At 43.3% G+C, this 22,490-nt stretch overlaps 2 protein-coding genes across 3 annotated transcripts in view; one reads left to right on the top strand and one right to left on the bottom strand.

The window, feature by feature from the left end:
- espl1 (extra spindle pole bodies like 1, separase) overlaps window positions 1-11,184 on the bottom strand; it is a 39,363-nt gene extending 28,179 nt beyond the window's left edge. Inside the window, exons 1-7 of the mRNA XM_089005066.1 lie at window positions 11,050-11,184; window positions 10,823-10,915; window positions 9,504-9,797; window positions 8,678-9,421; window positions 4,654-4,755; window positions 3,543-3,654; window positions 3,315-3,442 (exon numbers count right to left, since the gene is read on the bottom strand). Coding sequence (XP_088861192.1) covers window positions 3,315-3,442; window positions 3,543-3,654; window positions 4,654-4,755; window positions 8,678-9,421; window positions 9,504-9,797; window positions 10,823-10,900 — 1,458 coding nt within the window. The 5' untranslated portion in view covers window positions 10,901-10,915; window positions 11,050-11,184. The remainder of the gene's footprint in view (window positions 1-3,314; window positions 3,443-3,542; window positions 3,655-4,653; window positions 4,756-8,677; window positions 9,422-9,503; window positions 9,798-10,822; window positions 10,916-11,049) is intronic.
- Window positions 11,185-11,934: 750 nt separating this feature from the next.
- rps21 (ribosomal protein S21) lies at window positions 11,935-19,943 on the top strand. Of its 2 annotated transcripts, XM_089005089.1 has the most exons (6): window positions 11,937-12,003; window positions 12,346-12,420; window positions 17,459-17,522; window positions 19,623-19,694; window positions 19,771-19,826; window positions 19,895-19,943. In XM_089005089.1, the coding sequence occupies exons 2-6, from the start codon at window positions 12,371-12,373 to the stop codon at window positions 19,902-19,904; spliced, it is 252 nt and encodes an 83-aa protein (XP_088861215.1). In that variant the 5' UTR covers window positions 11,937-12,003; window positions 12,346-12,370; the 3' UTR covers window positions 19,905-19,943. The 2 variants fall into 2 exon arrangements, with proteins under 2 accessions (XP_088861223.1, XP_088861215.1); XM_089005097.1 differs by lacking the exon at window positions 19,895-19,943 and having other exon boundaries at window positions 11,935-12,003; window positions 19,771-19,830.
- Window positions 19,944-22,490: the final 2,547 nt, after the last annotated feature.

Genomic DNA, 22,490 nt, shown 5'->3' with positions numbered 1-22,490 from the left:
GAGACTTTCCACCTACCTGTAGAAGAACAAGTACGTCGATACATCTGTACAGAAGGCTAGCATCCCTGGGTTCTCTGGTTGCTTGGAGCACACTAGTATGATCTGGCACCAAATCCAAGCGGCAAAGAAAGACAAGAGAGATCTTCATGTCATCTTCCTCGACCTGGCCAATGCCTTTGGTTCAGTTCCCCATAACCTTCTCTGGGAATCCTTCAACTTCTTCCATGTTACATTACCCATTACTGCCTTGGTAAAAGCCTACTTCGAAGACCTGCAACTCTGCTTCACAACATCATGGCAGCGTGTACAAGTCGGCATCATGGCAGGTTGTACGATTTCACCCCTGGCCTTCACAATGGCCATGGAGGTCATCATCAGGGCCTCAAGGTGGGTGGTGGGAGGTGAGCGAACAAGGAATGGAATCCACCTCCCACCTATCCGGGCATACATGGTTGACATGACCACCTTGACCACTACCGCAGCTTGCACCAGGCGGCTACTTGGAAAACTTGGAAAACATCAAATGGGCCCGGATGAAAATCAAGCCGAGCAAGTCACGCAGCATCTCAATAGTCAAGGGACAGCTAAAAAACGTGAAATTCTGCATTGGTGATGAGCCAATACCAACGGTGTCTGAGGAACCGGTCAAAAGCCTGGGCAGGTGGTACAATGCAAGCCTCAGAGACAAAGATCAAGTGCAGCAACTAAAGCAGGACATCACCAATAGTCTGGGAAACATCAACAAGACTCAGCTGCCAGGAAAGCTCAAGCTCTGGTGTCTGCAGTTCGGACTTCTCCCTCGGGTAATGTGGCCACTCAGTCTATGAGGGCTCTCAACTGTGGAGAAGATGGAGCGAGTCTTCACTAGATATGTGAAACGCTGGCTTGGTGTTCCACGCTGTCTGTCCAACATCGGCCTTTATGGCAAAGAGGTCCTTGAGCTTCCAATCACAAGCCTCACCGAAGAGTACAAGTGCGCTAAAAGACTTCAGATGACCCTCACAGACTCCAGAGACCGGAAGATCAGTCAAGCTGCATCCCCCCTATCAACGGGACGGAAATGGACGCCATCCATTGCAGTGCAGCAGGCCACAGCAGCCCTAAGGCACAGCGACATTGTGGGACACGTTCAGCTAGGAAGAGGGGGGTTTGGCCTTACAAACAAACCTTCTTGGCGTAAGGCTTCAACATCGGAAAGAAGGAAAATGGTGATAGCAGAGGTGCGCCGCCAAGAGGAAGCTGAAAGAACTGCACGGCTGTCTCTCTTGCCAAGCAGGGACAATGGGTGAGGTGGGAAGGCATGGAGAAGAGAAGGCTCAGCTGGAAGGATCTCTGGGAAATGGAGGCAAGCAACATCAGCTTCATCATCAGAGCTATCAATGATGTGCTCCCATCTCCAAAAAAACTTTGGAGATGGGAATTGACTTTCATCCGAGAGGGACAGAAAAAGCCCAACCATCCTACTGCCAAACCAGAAGTTGGACAACTATCCGGGGCCCGCGATTTGGAGATGCGGGTTGACATTGGCCAGCAATTGGTTTTCCCAGCGGAGATGGCAGCCACCACCCTCAGACCAGACTTTGTGCTCTGGTCCCCTTCACTCAAGGCTGTCTACATCGCAGAACTCACAGTCCCGTGGGAAAACTCTCTTGAAGAGGCCTATGAGCGCAAGAAGCTGCGCTACACAGAACTCGCAGTGGATGCGTAACAGCGGGGATGGAAAACCAAGGTCCATATATATCCAATTGAAGTTGGATGCAGAGGGTTTGTGGCTTCCTCCACCATCAGGCTGCTAAAAGACCTGGGTATCCATGGACAGGCTCTGCGGCACACAGTTAGGTCACTCTCTGAAGCGGCAGAAAGAAGCAGCCACTGGATCTGGATGAAGAGGAAGGACCCTTGTTGGGCTCATAGGTCAGCAACCTAAGACCCCCCCCCCCCCCCCCCCCCACCAGCTTCTGAACATCTGATTGGGCATGGGACACAAGCGCAGGCGTGATCAACCTGTCGCTGGCCACCATCGATGAGGGTGTCTAGTGATTAAAAGGCCGAAACACCCAATGATTCTTTGGCACACTACTGACGATGTGTCCCAAATTCACAACCTCCCATCCCTGAGGCACAGCTCCCACACCATCAACATCAAGGCTAATCTCATGTGAGGACCATCCATTGGCACAAATGGACAGAATAACATCACGTCCAGTGTTTCATGATTCTCAGTGCAGTGTATTTCTTTCATTACAATACAATAGCACATTTATTACACATAGGATAAGGTAGGTTGTGTGTAGTTTTAAGGCTTATTTAGTTGAAAGGTATATTTTATGGAAACCAGGGAACGGATTATTCCCATTTTAATTTCCTATGGGATTTTTTTTTTAGATACACACTTTTCGCCTTACACACTCTGTCTGGGAACCAATTAAGTTCGGAAGTTGAGGTCTCACTGTATACCTATTTTATCAGCATGAAAGAGAGAGCTTCTCTTTCATGGTATGGCAGCTGGGAAAGTGGCAGAAATTTTCTTGACGCATCTGCGTCTCCCACAGTCAGTTTGGTTTTAAATGCCTTCACTGTACTGTACATATCAGAGATAACATGATCTCAACCATGCAGCTGCAAGTTCATTGCATTCAGATGACCCGTTATGTCACACAGAAAAGCCATTTCATGTAGAAACCTTTTATCTCGGAGTTGTGTTATGTCTTTCCCTTTGCTGTCCAAGAACAGACAAATCTCCTCACGAAGATCGAAACATCTTTGCAGCACCTTTCCCTGGCTTAGCCATCGCACCTCTGTGTGATAAGGCAAATAACCATGATCCGTTTCTAACTCCGTCAGAAATGCCTTGAACTGGCGGTGATTTAAACCTTTGGCTGATAAAGGTAAATGCATGCGTCATGGTGCTCATTACATGTTACATTTTCAAGGCTTTCCCGCACAACGATTCCTGGTGTATGACATACAGTAAAGTCTCGTTATATCGATATTCAAGGGAGTCCGAAAAAATATCGATATAACCGGGACTATCGATATATCCGACCCTGTTTGCATGTAATTTTCTCCGTGCGTGCATAGAAATAGTATCGATATAACCGGGACTATCGATATATCCGATATCGATATAACGAGACTTTACTGTATGTGGTCTAAGGTTTTCTTACGCTGCATTGAATGTTAATGTATTCCTAAAACTCAATATTCTGCGGGTCCTGGAATTCGAGTGACAAAGAGAAAAAACCCTGGCACTGGAATGGACACATTTTTGCACAAGTCTGGCAGTGAATGAATTAATATTCATAAAAACTTACCCAATCAACAGAGAGAGAAACAGGACAGTTCTTGCTTAGATTATGGCACAGGATCTCAAGAAGTGTGAAGGCCTGGTCATACAGACGTTGATTGTACAAGTCACAGGCCAGGTTGCTCACCGCAATTACTACAAAGGAATAGCAGCAGGAAAACAGTGGATTATTTTTAAATTCATTGTGCTTTACAAAATCTACCCCACATTTTTTTCAAACACTACTTCAAAGCACCTGCTTTGATGAGAAGGTTTTCGTTTGGCAGTTTGCGCATTTCAGTCATCATTTGCCCAGCAGTGGCTTGGCAGTAGAGCAGCACTCTGGCCAGAGTGTCGCTGTCCTCAAGCTAACAAAGACAATGACAGACAATCAATAACTACATACCTGCCAACTTTTGAAACCAGAAAAGCCTAGTAATATGACGGGATCCAGGGGCCCCCAGTCATACATATATTAATTTATTTAAAGTGTCATGCCAAAGAAAAAGTGCAATAGGCACTGTTTTTATTATGACTCGTTACTCTTTATAGATATATAGTCGGACAGAGGGTCAAACGATGTTTAACAATACAGCTACTTAAAATGAGGCTTAAAACTCCATAAAAATGTTGATCAATGTCGAAGATATACTTGTGAAAAAAATGCCCATATCTCAACTTGTCAATCATGAAAATATCATGTAAGCTACTATTTTAAGAAAACAAAACAGAATTTACAATCAACCAAACATTTATAAATCCATCTTGTACTTCTTTTCCTTTCGGCTTTTCCCTTCAAGGGGTCGCCACGGCAAATCAGTGTCCTCCATCTTCAGAGGTTTGATTCGCATGTTCGTTTTGGCCAAGCTTTTACGTCGGATGCCCTTCCTGACACAACCCTCTGTATCTATCTGGGCTTGGGACCGGCACAAGAAGACTTATGTCCCCTTGTGGCAACAGAACAAGCAACTCGCTCAGTAAAAAGCTCCCCAACACAAAATGGTCAGTCCATCTTGTATTCATTATGGCAAAACCGGAGTAGTGGGCAGGTACTGTATGTAAATGGTATACATGAATAGATACAATACATGGAGTTCGTCTGTGTAAGCTCTCAGTCGTACAGGAGTGACTGGTCTTATCGGCCCTATTAGGGATATATAAATAGGGCCGATACGACCAGTCAGACTTTAGTTCGCTGACGAAGCCTCTTGGATAGGAGGCGAAACGTCCGAAACCTTCAAAATTGTACAGATGACGGCTGAAGAAACCTTCTCATCAATACATGGAGTTGCTATGCTAGAACTTTGGCAGCATCACACCAATCTTATTTCAATATCATGTATGGGGAAAAAAAAATGTTTTTTTACCTGTGACTCAAGCAAGCTCTCCTTGGCAAATCCAAAGCCAAGGTAAATCCTGAGGCAAAGGGTCTGTTGCAGTCTGCTGCACTCACTATTTAAGACTGAGCTCTAAAAATGAAAACAAATTAAAAGAGCCTACTTAAGACAACAGCTATACAGTGCAGTGATGAAGATAAATTTAATTCATTCTGCGACTGACGTGTCAAATTGTCATTTACGAGTAATCTCAATCGTGCCAATAAAATAAAACAATATCGTGCCAATAAAATAAAACAATAAGTTTTTGTTTTGTGTTTTTACAAAAGAAAAACATCATGATATCGTGCTATATTCGAGTGTGCGCCTTGGCCACCTTGCGGCAGTACACGAAAGACACAGATACCGTACTGGAGGCTGAGCTGAGTCAGCTCCTCTCATTGGTTCCCAGAACAGCTGCAATGTACTTTGCTGATTGGTATTAATACACAGCTGTAGAAGAACTGCTATTACCTACAACTCTGTCAATGTAAATTCTTCAAACTATTTCATTCCTTTCATGCTGCTGTGAAACGTACATTTCTCCACCGCAAGACAAATAAAGGTAAATCCAATCCAATCTGTAATGAAATCATAACCAAGAGTTTTACATAAGGTATAGATAGATGACATTGCAACCACCAAACACCAGAACAGCACTTATACCCATGATCATAGCAGGAGATATTACAGTATGCTAGCGATAAACTAGCGGAAGCTATGTAGTTGTTTTATACAATACATATTGATTGATATAGCGCTTACAACAGCAGTCACAAAGTCCAACCAACCATCTTCTGCCGCTTATGCGGGTTGCGGGGACAGTAGCTTCAGCAGGGAAGTCGAGACTTTCCTCTCCCGAGCCATTTATTCCAGCCCGTCCTGGCGGATCCCGAGGCGTTCCCTGGCCAGCTGGGAGACATAGTCTCTCCAGCGTGTCCTGGGTCGTCCCCGGGGTCTTCTGCCAGTGGGGCATGCCCTTAACACCACACAAGGGAGGCGTCCAGGAGGCATCCTAATCAGATGCCCGAGCCACCTCATCTGACTCCTCTATGTGGAGGAGAAGCGACTCTGAGCCCATCCCAGATGACCTTATCTCTAAAGAGAGAGCCCGCACACCCTACGGAGAAAGCTGATTTTGGACGCTTGTATCCGGGATGTCATTTTTTCGGTCACGACCTGTAACTCGTGACCATAGATGAGGGTTGGGACGTGGATTGACCGGTAAATTGAGAGCTTTGCCTTTTGCCTCAGCTCCTTCACGACAGATCGGTACAAAGTCCGCAAGTCACAAAGTGCAAATGATGTTTCTTTTACCGTAATTTCCGCTGTATAAAGCACAACGGCATATAAGGCGCATGCCCATTGAATGGTCCCATTTTAAACTTTTTCCATCCATATACAAGGTGCACCGGACTATAAGGCACACCTTCAATGAATGGAAAATGTTTTCCAAATATAAGGCGCATCACATTATAAGGAGCTACAGCAGAAGCTGAGATTACGCAGCCTCTTCGCATCCCCTTCCACAGGGGGAAATGGAGTCGGCGGTTGCAATCTGTAGTTGCGAGAGCTGTTGTGGCTCAATATGACTTCACATACAAGGCGCACGTGCGTATATGGCACATTGTCATCTTTTGAAGAAAATCAAGGCTTTTGGTTGCGCCTTATACAACAGAAAACTAATGCGTCCTTTGACGGCCACCATCACGGTGAGGATTGATAGCTTTAAGTCGCTTTCTTGAATGAAGAACATTTCACCATAAAGGTTGTCTTCCCACTGCTGGTTGTTGTGAGTGGAGTTGTCATCTAGCACCTCATCTACAACCCATATGTTGAAAAAGGCACTCCAAAATGTGTAAATACTCGTAAATCTGATCACTCGTACCTCGGGGCAATAACTGAATAAACAATAGTGCTCTCATTAGAAGTCTAAGATGGCGCCGGAGTGGTCAGCCATCAGCAAGTGCTCTCATGAGCCTTGCTTTTTTTGTTGTTTTTGTCTTGTTTTTGTTTTCTTTTGTCACTTTGTGTTGTTGTTGGTCGTGTGGAACAAATACATATTGTTTTCCAGCATTTTTGCCCATGACATTCATCAAGGAGGAGACTGTACTGAGCCATTACTGTTTTTGAATGGGAGGAATGTCGGTACCATTTGACTGTCATCGCTGGACAGCTCTGGGGCGATTGTGCTTTTTTGCAACTGTCATTGGCAGCATCTTCACAGCCCCGCTTTGTTCAGCCGAAAGGTCGGTGCGGTTGAACAATCTACGGCTTACTGGATGCATGACATGAGGAGCCGGCGATGAGAATAAAGGAGAGTCAGCCCAGAGTGCCGATGAATATGTGGAACTGTCGCGGCTTGGAATCGAATCGGATTTACGTGGGACAGGAGATGTGAGACAATCTGTTTTCATCAATGGACGCTACAGCTTCGCATTTGCTTTCAACATTTAGCTTGTAGTAGACGTACACATTCCACTATAACGTCCCTGATCCACTGGTGAAAAGGACTCTTTGATCCTCTCCTCTTTCATCTAGAACTGCTTCATGTAACAAAGAGGGTATAGAAAGTGCTTAAGAATGAATGACTGTGTCTTTGTGTTGTCATATTGTCTGTGTGCTGTCATATGATTTGTTATTTAGGTTTTTTTGACTAGTAGATGGCGCCGTGAGAGCGGCTGCCTTTCCAGCAGCTCCTGCATTTTGTTTTTCACTTCTTTCATCTTCATTTCACAACTTTACTGCTGTGAAATGTAAATTTCTCCACTGCGAGACTAATAATCTCTTGCCACCTTCAAATCCCAATTCAAAACCCACCTATTTAAAATTGCTTTTTCTGTGTAGCTTTTTCTCTTGTTTCTATTTATTGGATTGGATTTGCCTTTATTAGTCTCACAGTGGAGAAATTTACATTTCACAGCAGCAAAGTTATGAAAGAAATGAAAGTAGAAAAAGCAAAACACAGGAGCTGCTGGAAAGGCAGCCACTCTCGCGGCGCCGTCTTGAAGTCAAAAGAACAAAAAAAAAATAACAAATAACATGACAAAACAAAGACAAAACAGAGTCATTAATTCTTAAGCACTTTCTGTACCCTCTTTGTTACATTAAGCAGTTCCAGATGAAAGAGGAGAGGATCAAAGCGTCTCTTCACCAGTGGATCAGTGACATCATGGTGGAATGTGCACGTCGACCACAAGCTAAATGTTGAAAGCAAACACGCAGCTGTAGCATCCATCGACGAAAAGAGATTGTCTCACATCTCCTGTCCCACATAAAACAGCTTCAATTCCATCCCGCGACAGTTCCATATACGCCTTCTTATCGCGGGCTCCTCAAGCCATGTATCCATCCAGCCGCATACTGTCCAACAGCACCGACCTTCCACTGAACAAAGCCGGGCTGTGAAGATACTGCCCATTACAGGCGCAAAAAAGCACAATGGCCCCTTTGGTGTCCAGCGATGGCAGTCGAATGGCACAGACATTCCTCCCATTCAAAAACAGTACTGGCATATTCATGCTGCCGAAAAGGCGCAACCGCTCAGCATTCTCCTCCTTGATTATTATTTTTATTCCTTATTTAATATTATAATTGTGTCAGAGATGTGACAGTCAGACACTGTGGACATAGACTCGGAACCAGAAAGATTTTCTTTTACCTCCGGAAAAGAAGAGGAAAGGAAAGAAGTAGAAAAATACAGGAGCCACTCTCACAACACCATCGTGAAGTCAAAAGAACAAAAAAACTAAATATGACAACACAAAGACGCATACAGTTACTCAATCTTAAGGACTTTTTGTACCCTCTTTGTTGCATGAAGCAGTTCTAGATGAAAGATGAAAAAGAATGGATCAAAGCGTCCTTTTCACCCGTGGACCAGAGATGTTATTGTCGAATGTGCACAGATGCAGTTAAAGGCGATGGGTTAAAGGTCAGGATTGCCAAGTCTTTCAACACCAAAATCAATTAATTCACAGTAAAGTACAGTAGTAAATATTTAGAAAACACCCACCTTCAGGATCTTTATCATGTGGTCTTGGTGCTCCTCAAGAAAAGCAAACCATGCCAGCAGGACAGGCCCACTGAATGGCTTCCTCTGGCAATTTTCCACAACCCACACCACCAGTCCACATCCTTCAAGGACAGAATGAGCTTCATTTTCGCCCAACTCTGAGGGAAGGGACCTCAAGGCCCTGGCACACTCTTTCAAAGGCTTATCACTACAATTATGGGGTGCTGCCATAGAGTGGATTTCTACAGCCCATTTCCCGAGCTCCAGAGCTGTAGCAAGACAGTCAGCCTTGGTCTTCACTTTGAGCCCGATTTCACTGAGAAAGATGGAGGCCAGACTATGATGTCTAGCTTTACACAGCATCTTGACAATAACAAGTGCCATTTCAAGAAGTGTGTATATGCTTGAGGTGACAATAGATGGAGGAGATCCATCAATCTTGGAGACTTGACTATCACTCCAACATCTGTCGAAAACAGTGTGCATTTCATGGGCAACAAATGAGGCATCCTCTTCACTCCCTACATCACAACTTTTTGCAAATTCAGACACAGCACTCTCCATGTATGCCGGCGCTTTGGAAAGAATAGCATTTTCTTTGTCCAACAACATGAGGAAGTTGATGGCTTGAAACTGGCAACGTAGTTTGTCTTTGGCATTGAGAACCTTGTGATCCATGCTTGCAGATAGTCCGTTCCACAAAACAGAAAAGCAGCTCTGCACAAGAGCATAATAGTTTTCATCCTAACAACAACATGAAAAAAATTGTGTTAGTAGTATCCATTAGATATACATCATGGAAACAATAATAAACCACAGTACAAACCTGATGTGTTGATGCAAGTCTCTTGAAAAGCAATGCAGCAATATGGTTGCCGAGATTGTGGACTTGCAGAGAGCTTAGTTTCTTAAGTACGTGATAAATAATCTTTTCCATGTATAAAGGACTATTTTGGCTTCGAGAATAGACATCATAGGAATGAACGGCTAGCTCCACAAGTTTGACCAACTGGCTGATGTGATTGAATTCCAGTGATTCAAGTCCAAGCTGATGGTTACATGCTCTGATGACCTTGTCACACAGTGTGCGACTACGAGATGGTACACTTTTAACTAGGCTCTGCAAAATGTAAAACAAGACAAAAAAATCAGGGACTTTGTCACGTTTTGAGGAAGAATAGGCACATCAACATGTTCATCAACATACATGTTCAACAAAATCAACATGTTCAACAACATCAACGTTTTTTTTGCGCCTGTAACGGGCAGCGTTTTCACAGTCCGCTTTGTTTCTGCAGAAAAGTCTGGGCTGTTGTACATTCGGCGGCTGGATGGATGCATGGTTTGAGGAGCCGACGATGACAAGAAAGGAGCGTCAGTGCAGAGTGCCGATGCGTTATGTGGAAGTGGGAGCCGCATCTTGGAATTGAAGCAGATTACGTGGGACAGGAGATGTTTGTCTTTTTTCGTCAATGGATGCTACAGCTTCGTGATTGGATTGGATTTGCCTTTATTAGTCTCACAGAGGAGAAATTTACATTTCACAGCTACACTTTAGTCCTCTCCCTTCATCTCTATTCAACTCTCTCTTCATCTATAACTGATTCATACAAGGAAAGTTCATATTTAGCTTGTAGTCGACATGCACATTCCACCATGATGTCCCTGAACCACTGGTGGAAATACGCTTTGATCCTCTCCTATTTCATCTAGAATTGCTTCATGTAACAAAGAGGGTACAGAAAGTGCTTAAGAATGAATGACTCTCTGTGCCTTTGTGTTGTCATATTATTTGTTATTTAGTTTTTTTTGTTCTTTTGACTTCAAGACGGCGCCGCGAGACTGGCTGCCTTTCCAGCGGCTCATGTATTTTGTTTTTCTAATTTCATTCCTTTCCTTTGCTGCTGTGAAATGTAAATTTCTCCACTGCGAGACTAATAAAGGCAAATCCAAAGATTGATTGATGGCTTGTGTCTTTTGTGTTATGTCTCATTTGTGGTTTTGGTTGTTTTGACGATAAAATGCGCCGCTGCCTTTATAGTAACTCTTTTATTGTGTTCTTGTAGTTCTTCTTTTCCTTTCATACATTTGCTGCTGTGAATAGTTAATTTTTCCATTGTGAGAACAATAAAAGCTAATGCTAACCTCGAATTCTTGACACAACAGCAGCGTCTCGTTGAATGATGCTGTCCTCTTGATAAATTCTGCGCTCAAACACTTCATGACGTCCGTAGAAACCTGGAGGAAAAAAGTTAACTAACTTAATTCAAATTTGTTAAGGTTGCCGCTTTGACTGACGACGATATCGAACTAATGCGACGATACGGAGCGCAACTGACGAACGTTCTGAATCAGAGGTAAGAACAACTTACTTCAACTGGATATCCTTCGTGATTATACCTGTTACTGTTACTACATGAGATTCCAAATTCCAGAAACAAGCAGCACAACAATGCCTTTCATCAGATTGCCGAAAAGGGTGAAATCGAAAAATAGCTACCGCGCACGTTATTTGAAAGCATTTTTAACCAATCATAAACTGGATCCGCCTTTCCCGGAAACCCAAGGTAACATGGGCATTGAAGTTTTTTCTACAGTTCTACAGTTCAGTTCGTTTACAGTATAAACGAACGTTTATAGGACAGGTACTGTCCTGTCTTACTTGTTATGGCATGACTCCGGTCAAGCCAGCATCTGCTCGCAAATCTGAAGTCAAGTGATCCACCACTGCGATTGTGAATACTGTGCATTACTGTCGCCGGGGAGCGGCGTTGGCCACCTTCAATAAGAAAGAGTCTCAACTAAGAACGCTTCTTGGCACTGTTGTGAACGTTCTTATTCTTCTTGGGTACAGTTTACCGTTACCCAACAGCCAATAAACAGCTTAATATACATTTGTTGATTTAAATCGAAACCACTGACGTGCATGTACTTTTTATTTGCTTTTATGTCGAAGGTGGCCCAAACCGGTCGCGAGCAGACTACCGGAATGCAGAGTGTTGTCAATCGTTGTGGCGGCTCACTTCAATTTGGCGAGCGGTGGCTGGCTTGACGGCGGTGGAAAAATCGAGGATTTGGTTCACCAGATTGGCATGTTTTTGGAAGGTGTGGGGAAAAAACAAAGTACTTCGAGTAAATGCACAAAATCGTGGACAGAAAGTTTTATTATTACATGTTCAAATAGGTCGAAAATTAATCAATAACGCAACGGAAAACGACAGATGGCGGCAATGCGCAGCAGGATGTCAACCGCCGTCACAAACTCGAAGAAGACGAAAAAAGCCCCGCCCCTTCCTTCCTTTCCTATCGTCCCTCTGTCTCATACGGTCAGTTTTTGCCTTGTTCTTCTTAAAATCCTCTTAAATTGTCACTTGCGGCGATGTAAAATTGTATTCTGCGGATGTTTGTACTCGTTGGGCGCGCAGTGTTACTGCGTGCGTCCGTTTGAAGTAAAAGAAGCCAAATTGCTGTTCAAAATGTTCGCTTCCACGCCGCTTCGTTCCGACCGAGCCACGTTGGTGCGGTGCTAACAGTTGCTAAAGAATCTACTACTGCCTTTTGTCCGACACATCTTGAAATGCGAAGGACTTTTTTTGCATTGCGAATTGGGTGCGAGAAATATCAGAGTTGTGTGTTGTGAAAATATTAACGTGAAATGTTCCCGACAGCTTTGTCGACGGCGTGCGAATCAACATGCAGAACGACGCTGGTGAATTTGTGGACCTCTACGTCCCTCGGAAATGGTGAGCAAATGTCCTAAAAGTAACTTAGATGACCCCCACTACTCGACGCGGCCACTAGTTATGTGGCTTCGATGCCCGTAACGTTTGAAAATACTACCGCGGTCAAGCCGGCCTCCACTCGCAAAAGTCAAGTGACCCACCACTGTGATTGTCGATACTGTGCATTACTGCAACCTGTCGCCGGAGAGAGCCATTGGCCACCTTCAAAATGAAAGCGTCTCAACAAAGAGAACGCTTCTTGACACTGTTATGAGAGTTCTTATTCTTCCTTGGTGAAGGTTATCGTTACCCAACAGCCAATAAACCGCTTATTTGACATTTGTTTATTCAAAGGACAACCGACGTCACTTTTTTGTTTCCTAACTGTCGTCTGTGTAAGCTCTCAGTCGTACAGGAGTGGTCCATCGATTTCGATTTCCTAACTGCCATCAGAAAAATGTTCTATAGCATCTAAAATACCCAAAACATGCCGTATGATATTTTTATTCAAATGCAAACCACCAATAAACATGACTTAAAGTGTCCACAATCTGCAAAAAAATGAGCTGCGAATTGAGCATTTTCAGAAAGTCCCGCCCCCAGTTCGTGAAGTCACGCCAAGACGTCTTGCATTGCTGGAGAATCAAAACAATGGCTTTATATTCGGAGAATATGCTTTCTTGTTACACATCCAGTTATGAATATGATTCAAATAGTTCTGAAGAGGAAATCATACATGTTTTCAAGTGATTAAAGAATTTATCCCGTGTCATTTTGAGGCATCTGGACTGCAATGTAGCGTCCCAGAAAAGAGGCAGAAAATGGCGACCTCTTGTAGACATGACAGTGTATTGTGTTTCCACAGGCTGATAAATTCCTTATATGGAGCTTGGACGCCCTCTTCTGGCGCAACACGAGGTTATCAGACCAAACAAGCATTGACGTGATGGAAGGACTGCTACAATGTGTCCTTTTTTTTTCGGTCAGGGGCGGTCCTTTAGTGACGTCACGTACGGACTCGTCACCAACTCAAAAACAAGACTTCCGGAATATTCAGCACGAGTCTTACAACGTAAAATATAGCTATATGCGGTGGAATCTTTGTAAAATACGCTCAGTAGAAGTCATTTGAAGCCATTTTACAAATTATGGACACAACTTGTCCGGAGACGTCGGTTGTCCTTTAAATTGTTAGGTTAAATTTACAGGCTAATATCAGCATTTTACGGTTATCTTTTTAAATTGCGCAACGTTGTAACCTAATAATTGGCATGTTTGTTGTGAGAGAGATCACCAAAGAAGCCGGCAAGTTACTCATAGATGGTTTATTCCTAACAATTTGATCTAATGCAGAATTCTGTGTCAAAGTCAGGAGTGAGAGAGTCAGGGGAGAGACAGGAGCCCCTTTTTAACGGGTACTACATGCATATTCAAATTTGGCTCAAACAAAGAAATCAGCAGTTGATTGGATTCCTCTACTCTGATGTCGTCATTTTTCTGGCGGGATGTCGCGGAGATGTCTCAAGTTGCCTTTGCCAAGTCAGCGTTGGTTTATGTTGTAACCTTTCACCTCCCTGCAGCATTGGTCAGGTGGTAAATTTTCCTCTCCTTTGGGTGATGAGAATCAGCGGACCCCTCGACTCCCTAGTGCCTGCAAAAATACAACTCCGACACACATTCCACATCTGCTCCCTCATCCATCCACTGAAAACAAAGCACCATTTATACTGATTAGCTCACTATTTTAATGTTCATCCTACAACGTCTTCGGGCAGCTGAGATAGGCTCCAGCACCCCCCGCAACCCTGATGAGGAATAAGCGGAACAGAAAATGGATGGATGGATACTACAATGTTTAAAATGGCTAACTAAATGTATTTATTTCCTTCAAAATCCAAACCACTGCCGTGCGTGTACTTATACGCTTTTAGTTCGAAGGTGGCCTACGCCGCTCGCTGACGGCAGAAGGGGGTATTACACAATGTTGTTAATCGATGTGGTGACTCACTTAACTTGAATTTTACGAGTGGAGGCTGGCTTGACCGCAGCAACCTCAGTTTATGAACTTAATTGGTTCACAGAAAGTGTGTGTAAGGCGAAGTGTCTTCCAAACATTAATTTCCCATAGGAAACCATTAAAAATGAGAATAATCCGTTTCCAGGTCCCCATAAAACACACATTTGTACTAAATAAACATGAAAACGACACCAAATATACCTTATTTTATGTATGATAAATGTGCTATTGTATTGTAATGAAAGAAATAAACTACTGTATAATCAAGTCGTTTTATTGACCTTTGTGATGGTCGTTGATGTAGTTGCCTCTTGACGATATCGGAGTGAAGTTGCAGTGTTTTCTGGGCGATAATACCTTCATTCACACTATCCCCTGCTAGCTGCTTTGTTTTCATCCAAGTTAACAGAAGTTTTTCAACCTCTTCCATTGCCTGACTGAGACTGTTGCTTATACAACACAGAAACACCCTTAGCCGCATGTAGCAATGGTCGACTTAGCGTAATGGTACTGGGACGCTTAGTCACACAAACGCACACCTCGTTGGTGTTTCTCGATGATCTCCTTCTGCTCGACGTCATTTTCTTTTATGTCCTCTTCGGCTTCACACTAGTCTTTTCCGGTCCCAAAAAAAGCAACAGTACTCCACTCCATAACATACCACGTCTGCACTGAGTGCACTGAAAAAAAGTGGGTGTGGAAGACTAGTCCGCCAGCCACCGTGGCGCTGTTCCACTGTGTGGTTTGGTGTTCTTCTGCCGAAAACTAGTCCGCCAGCCGCTCCATGCGTTTCCCGAAAAGTAGTTGGTATACCAAGATTACATTCTCACGAATTTAACGTTCATAAGGCAAAAGATTCGTTACCTCTGACGTTCGTAAGCCAAGGTATCACTATACTCTCGACACCTCCGTGGTCGCGGTTCAGCAACCACGTATACATCGACTTTTGGGGGGCTTTGCGCCCTTTTGGCCAAACACATATTGAATTTGGGGCCTGCGGCGTCCAGGCTTCAGATTGAGAGCTGGAAGAGGGAGATAAAAACAAAATGTGAAAAAGATACTGCTATGTCACATACTTTAGCTTAAATTCATGTAGTGTATGTATATGTAGACTAACATCCTGTACCAGAATGTAAAGTAATAAAACATATTAAATAAAAAATATTACACTAATATACAACGCATTGTCATCAAATGGTGAGTATAGTTTTTTCTTTTTGTAATGTTGCTGTGCCGATGACCATTTTGTGTTTGGGAGCTTTTTACTGAGCAAGTTGCTTGTTTTGTAGCCACAAAGGGACATAAGTCTTCTTGTGCCGGTCCCAAGCCCGAATAAATACAGAGGGTTGCGTCAGGAAGGGCATCCGGCGTAAAGGCTTGGCCAAAACAAACATGCAGATCAAACCTCTAAAGATGGAGGACACTGATTTGCTGTGGCGACCCCTTCAAGGGAAAAGCCGAAAGAAAAAGAAGATATTGAATATCGATGAGAAGGTTTCTTCAGTCGTCATCTGTACAAAAGTGAAGGTTTCGGACGTTTCGCCTCCTATCCAAGAGGCTTCGTCAGCGAAGCCTCTTGGATAGGAGGCGAAACGTCCGAAACCTTCACTTTTGTACAGATGACGACTGAAGAAACCTTCTCATCGATGGACCACTCCTGTACGACTGAGAGTTTACACAGACGTAAGATATTGAATAGTTATTCCGTGTTTTTGGAACACTATTTTTGGCATTAACCCCTCTACCCAGAACATGGAAGCCCCGAACGCTGCCTCCTCGATAATAAAAATGACTGACCGGTCACGCCAGGAGATGTTGGTCAGTCATTTGGAACGGAGAAAAGAATGATTTGAATATCACAAAAATGGTTTTCCTTGCGAGTGACGTCCAATCCTATTTTTGCTGTTTCACTCAATTAAATAAGAGCCACAGTTCCTTTTCGTTTTTAAATGTACCATAGCTACTCGAAATTAAAATGGCCTTGTTGGCTTAATCCGAATTTTGTGACAGTACAAATTGACAGGTTTGAACTTAAACATCCAAGCAGCGGAAACTGTCGATCGCAGGTGTCAAAGTCAAGGCCTGGGCGCACCAATACCTGTTGGCTATCTGGCTTGCTGGCTGTTAGCTGGCTAGCTATTGTCTATCTGGCTATCTATTAGCTAGCTAGCTCTGTCTATTTGAATTACTTCCGGGTTGAGTGAATGCTGGCACATGTGGCAGCCGCTGCTCACCCACAGTAAAACCGATCCTGTGACTGGAAAGTCACTTGAGAGTTTTGAAAGGCGCTTATGAAATTAAATTTATTATTATTATTAGCTGTCATTATCTACCTGGCTAGATATTAGCTGTCTAGCTGGATCACTGTAAGCTGGCTCGCTGTTGGCTATCTATTATCTATTAGCTAGCTTTCTATTTGAGTGACTTCCGGGTTGAGTGAACGCTAGCGCGTGTGTCTGCTGCTCACCCACAGAAAAACTGATCCTGTGACTGTAGTGACCTTGAGAGTTTTGAAAGGCGCTTAGAAATCAAATGTATTATTATTAGCTATCATTAGCAAAGTGGCTAGCTATTAACTGTAGCTGGCTGGCTAGCTGTTGGCTATCTGGCTATCTATTAGCTATTTATTAGCTAGCTAGCTTTCTATCTATTTGAATTACTTCCGGGTTGAGTGAACGCTAAAGAATGTGGCTGCCGCTGCTCACCCTCAGAAAAACTGATCCTGTGACTGTAAAGTGACCTTGAGAGTTTTGAAAGCTGCTTAGAAATCAAATGTATTATTATTTTTAGATTCTATCTATGAATGCAAATCAAAATTGTGAAATTCCACGATGCTTGTTGAAGTCAACTCCTTTCTTGTATCCTGCATCCCACCGTGTTTGTTAGAATACAAACGCCCTGTCATCCATTCATGTCTCATCCATTCATAGGCCAGCGTAACTCTAAAAAGGTTTTCATTGGCTCAATTTGACTCGAACGTAACATCACCAACGATAAGAAATGATATTTCTCAACCTGATTTCTTCTGTTTGTTTGTTGAAGCTCTGCCAGCAACAGAATCATCGGAGCAAAAGACCACGCTTCTGTCCAAATCAACATAGCTGAGGTATTGGTTCTTCTTCACTTGATTTACGCCTGTGTAAGCTCTCAGTGGTACAGATCTATGAATGCAAGGAGAAAATTTAGATGCCGCAGGATCGGATATATCGATAGTCCGGTTATATCGATCTTTTTTCCGACTCCCGAGAATATCGATATAACGAGACTTTACTATATATATATATATATATATATATATATATGTATATATATATATATATACAGTAAAGTCTCGTTATATCGATATCGGATATATCGATAGTCCCGGTTATATCGATACTATTTCTATGCACGCACGGAGAAAATTACATGCAATATATATATATATATAAATACAGTAAAGTCTCGTTATATCGATATTCTCGGATATATATGTATACGATTCAAATTAGTTGTCCCTCTAATGTACTCATTCCTGATCCTACCCAACCTGGTCACTCCCAAAGAAAACCTCAACATCTTCAGCTCTGCTACCTCCAGCTCTGCTTCCTGTCTTTTCTTCAGTGGCACTGTCTCCAGTCCAAATATCATGGCTCGTCTCACCACTGTTTTATACACTTTTCCTTTCATCCTAGCTGAAACCCTTCTATGACACATCACACCTGACATTTTTCTCCAGCCGCTCCAGCCTGCCTGGACACGCTTCTTCACCTCTTTTCCACACTCTCCATTGCTCTGGACAGTTGACCCCAAGTACTTAAAATCCTCCACCTTCTTTATCTCTTTCCCCTGTAACATCACTCTTGCACTTGGATCCCTCTCATTCACACACATTTATTCCGTCTTGCTGCGACTGATCTTCATTCCTCTGCTGTCCAGGGCATATCTTCACATCTCTAGTTTCTCCGCCACCTGCTCCCCGTTTTCGCTACAGATCACAATGTCATCTGCAAACATCATGGTCCAAGGAGATTCTTGTCTAACATCGTCTGTCAGCCTGTCCATCCCCATAGCAAATAAGGAGCTCAGAGCTGACCTCTGGTGGAGTCCCACCTCCACCTTGAATTCCTCAGTCACACCGACAGCACACCTCACAACTGTCTTACAATCATGATACATGTCTTGCACCGCTCTGACATACTTTTCTGTCACTCCAGACTTCCTCATGCAATGCCACAGCTCTTCTCTGGGCACCCTGTCATACGCTTTCTGCAGATCTACAAAGACACAATGCAATTCCTTCTGACCTTCTCTGTACTTCTCTATCAGCATTCTTAAAGCAAACACTGCATCTGTCGTACTCTTTTTTTTTTTTTGGCATGAAGCCATACTGCTGCTCCCAAATGTTCATTTCTGCTCTTAGTCTAGCTTCAACTACTCTTTCCCAAAGTTTCATTGTATGGCTCATCAACTTTATTTCTTTGTAGTTAGTACAACTCTGCACATCTCCTTTGTTCTTAAAAATGGGCACAAGTACACTTCGTCTCCATTCTTCAGACATCTGTTCACCATCTAAGATCTTTACTGTATAATAATAACAATAATATACATTTGATTTCTAAGCGCCTTTCAAAACTCTCAAGGTGACTTTACAGTCACAGGATGTTTTTCTTTGGGGGAGCAGCGGCAGCCACACGCGCTAGCGTTCAACATTCAACTCGGAAGTAACTCAAAAGGATAGAAAGCTAGCTAGCTAATAGTCAGCTAATATATAGCCAGCTAGCTAGCCAGCTAATAGATTTCCAGCTAGCCAGCTAATAAATTGCTAATAGAGACCCAGCTAATAGATAGCTAATACATATCTAGCTAGCCGGATAGATAGCTAACAGACAGCCAGCCACATAGCCAATAGATAGACAGCCACTCAGCTAATAGATTGCTAATAACTAGCTAGCCAGCCGGAAAGATAACCAATAGATACCTAGATAGCCAGCACTAACTAGCTAGCTAGCCAATAGATAGCTAATAGATTGGCAGCAATCTTCCGACATCGCCCCCATTGCTCTTTGTTTGGATGCCGTGAATGTAAACGTTGTAGTTGGCGTTGGTAATTGAAGCTCAATGTCGTTACCAAACTTGAGGCCCAACAGTTCGCAACTACGGTAGTTTGCCCACCCGTTGTCCGAACTAAAGTTGTTTGTCCTTGGTTGGTGGATGTTGGCCGCAGGTGGACAAGGTGACAGGTCGCTTCAACGGTCAGTTCAAGACCTACGCCATCTGCGGCGCCATCCGTCGGATGGTGAGTGAGCTTTGCATGGGCCTTCGCCATCTTTCAAAGGCCTTCAAATGTTGACTCTGCGCCTTAACCCCACCAGGGCGAGTCCGACGATTCCATCCTCAGGCTGGCAAAGAATGACAGCGTTGTTGCCAAGTAAGAAGACTTTTGTCATCAAGACCGACTTTGACGTGTTCTTAAAAAAATGTCCTTTCTTTCCGCAGAAACATCTGATTGACAAACGGCTGTTCAATAAAATGGAACCATCAAATGTCACGTTGTCCCCATCGTTTTATTTTGAAACTTTGCTTTCAGATCTCAATCGCTGCAATTCCTGAATTTATTCGAGAATTGAAAAGCATGTTGTGAAGCACCATCCCCCAATTTGTTCCGTTTTTTTTTTTTTCATGCTTGGTTCCCGACAAAGTGCTGGTTCGACTTCTAGCAATGTTTTTTTCCCTCCCACGAGGAGGCAGCATTTGGCTTTTGTGCAGCCACCCCCGTTTCACTCTGAGATACCTCCAGCTTCGTATCATCTAAATTACAGTAAACCCTCGTTTATCGCGATTTATGCGGACCAGGATCACACGCCAAGGGCACAAAAATGCCATGTAGCGAACCCGACATGGATTGGTGAATTTACGTGTGCGTGTGATTACAAGCTAGCTATCTAACATATCTATTTGAGTTATTCTGGGTTGAGTGAACGCTGGCGCGTGTGGCTCCCGCTTCTCACCCACAGAAAAAAAATATCCTGTGACTGTAAAGTGACCTTGAGAGTTTTGAAAGACGCTTAGAAATCAAATGTATTATTATTAGCATTATTATCTAGCTGGCCATCTATTAGCTATATAGCTATCTAGCTGGCTAGCTATTGAGCTAGCTATCTAACTTTCCTGTGACTGTCAAGTGATCTTGAGAGTTTTGAAAGCCGCTTACAAATCAAATGTATCATCAGTGTCTGAAACTCGTGACAAAAAGTTACTGGACACCAGGGCAGACACCTCTGAAAAGTTGCTGGCCCGGCCATAAAGTTGCCTGCCCGATTTTTCACAATTTGAAACACAAGACAACCAATCGCAAAAAAAAAACCATTGTTGCAAAGTATTAAGGCTTGATAATCAGAATATATAACAGAACAAGACTTTAAAATGGAGTACAGTGAGACCTCAATTTACGAACACCTTATTTTACGAAGTTTTCGTCTTACGAATGTCAAATTTATGAAAATTAAACCTTATAATAAGCACTATTTTCATAATACCTACCCACCACGGCTGGAACACCAAAGCACACAACCTTCGCATCTGGGGGAGTAATCTTCGGCGGAAGCACACGACCGAACAGCGCTTCAGCCAGCGCTGCTTTCCACACCTCCTCTCTGAATTCACATGTCTATCGCCTCCGAGGAGCTTTTTGCACATAATTTCACTATTATGGGACCGGAAAACAAACAACACAGGCTCGTGTTCAGCCTCAGTTCAAATGTGGTGCGTTAATATGAATAAATTGAAGAAACTACCAGCCGTACACGTCTACTCTGTTTATTTGTCATCCAAGACTGGGTGCGTTCAGGTTCGAGAATAGCGCACGACTTCTTATGACTCGGCTGTTTGGAAAGCATTGTCTAACCCAGGGGTCGGCAACCTTTACGACTCAAAGAGCCATTTGGACCCATTTCCCACAGAAAAGAAAACACTGGGAGCCACAAAATCCTTTTTACATTTAAAATGAAGACAACACTGCATCTTTTCATCATGGTTTTTTACCTTTATATATGCATAAACAAACTAGTGTGTTGCATTTATGAATCAATGAACTGTTACAGAGAAGCTAAATTACATTTCTGCATGCAACAAAAACATTTTAAACTCCGAAATAAAGACGTTTGGTTGAAGATTACTTTCAAATATAATACGTCTGTGTAAACTCTCAGTCGTACAGGAGTGGTCCATTGATGAGAAGGTTTCTTCAGCCGTCATCTGTACAAATTTGAAGGTTTCGGATGTTTCGCCTCCTGTCCAAGAGGCTTTGTCAGCGAACTAAAGTCTGACTGGTCGTATCGGCCCTACTTATATATCCCTAATGTCCAGCCATGGCGGCGCCGGACACAGCTATGATAGGTACCTACTCTCAGGTTGGGGGGAGCAGAGGACCACTCCTTGTGGCCCCACTGATTGTTCCTACATTCCTGACTAACGACTGGCCCATTTCCCCCACTCCCAACGGTATCACCTCATCAGCATTACGAATGTTGCCTAACCTGTTTTGCCTAAGCAGGCTATTGAATGAACGATCCAAATTGAACCTCACCCCACCAGACCGGTTTAACGAAGGATTTTGTTGTTTTATAAGAATCGCTTCTTTTACCCCCCTTTCAAACCATCTATGTTTTAAAATATAATATCCAATGTCTATTAATAAAAAAAAAGAATATTTGCAAAATGGCAAATACAATATTTATCACCTGGTTAATGTGATTTCTGCTCCTGCACCTCAGCTCACAGCCTCTGCACATCAGGGCTGTATGACGTTACCTTCATCTTCACACAGGACTGTAAGCTGTCGTCTGTCAGGCGTGAGCGATGTCTGTTTTTAATGAGGGACAGAGAGGGGCATGTCCCTGATTTTCTGCACAATTTCACTCTTGTTTTTAAAGTCTGAATAGATGTTCTGACATCTTAATGAATGATTCTTTTATATATTCTCCGTCTGTGAACGGCTTCCCGTGCCTGACTCTTTCCTGAGCGGCCACAAAACTAGCATATGTAGCTGAATTTGTAGATTTCATCCACTTCATAAAATGATTTTTGCTCTGAT

This window comes from Hippocampus bargibanti, linkage group LG01 (genome assembly GCF_051943395.1).
Source record: "Hippocampus bargibanti isolate YZ-2025 linkage group LG01, ASM5194339v1, whole genome shotgun sequence".
NCBI lineage: Eukaryota > Metazoa > Chordata > Actinopteri > Syngnathiformes > Syngnathidae > Hippocampus > Hippocampus bargibanti.
Note: the sequence above shows the minus strand (reverse complement) of the source record. Positions and strands in the feature narration are given on the sequence as shown.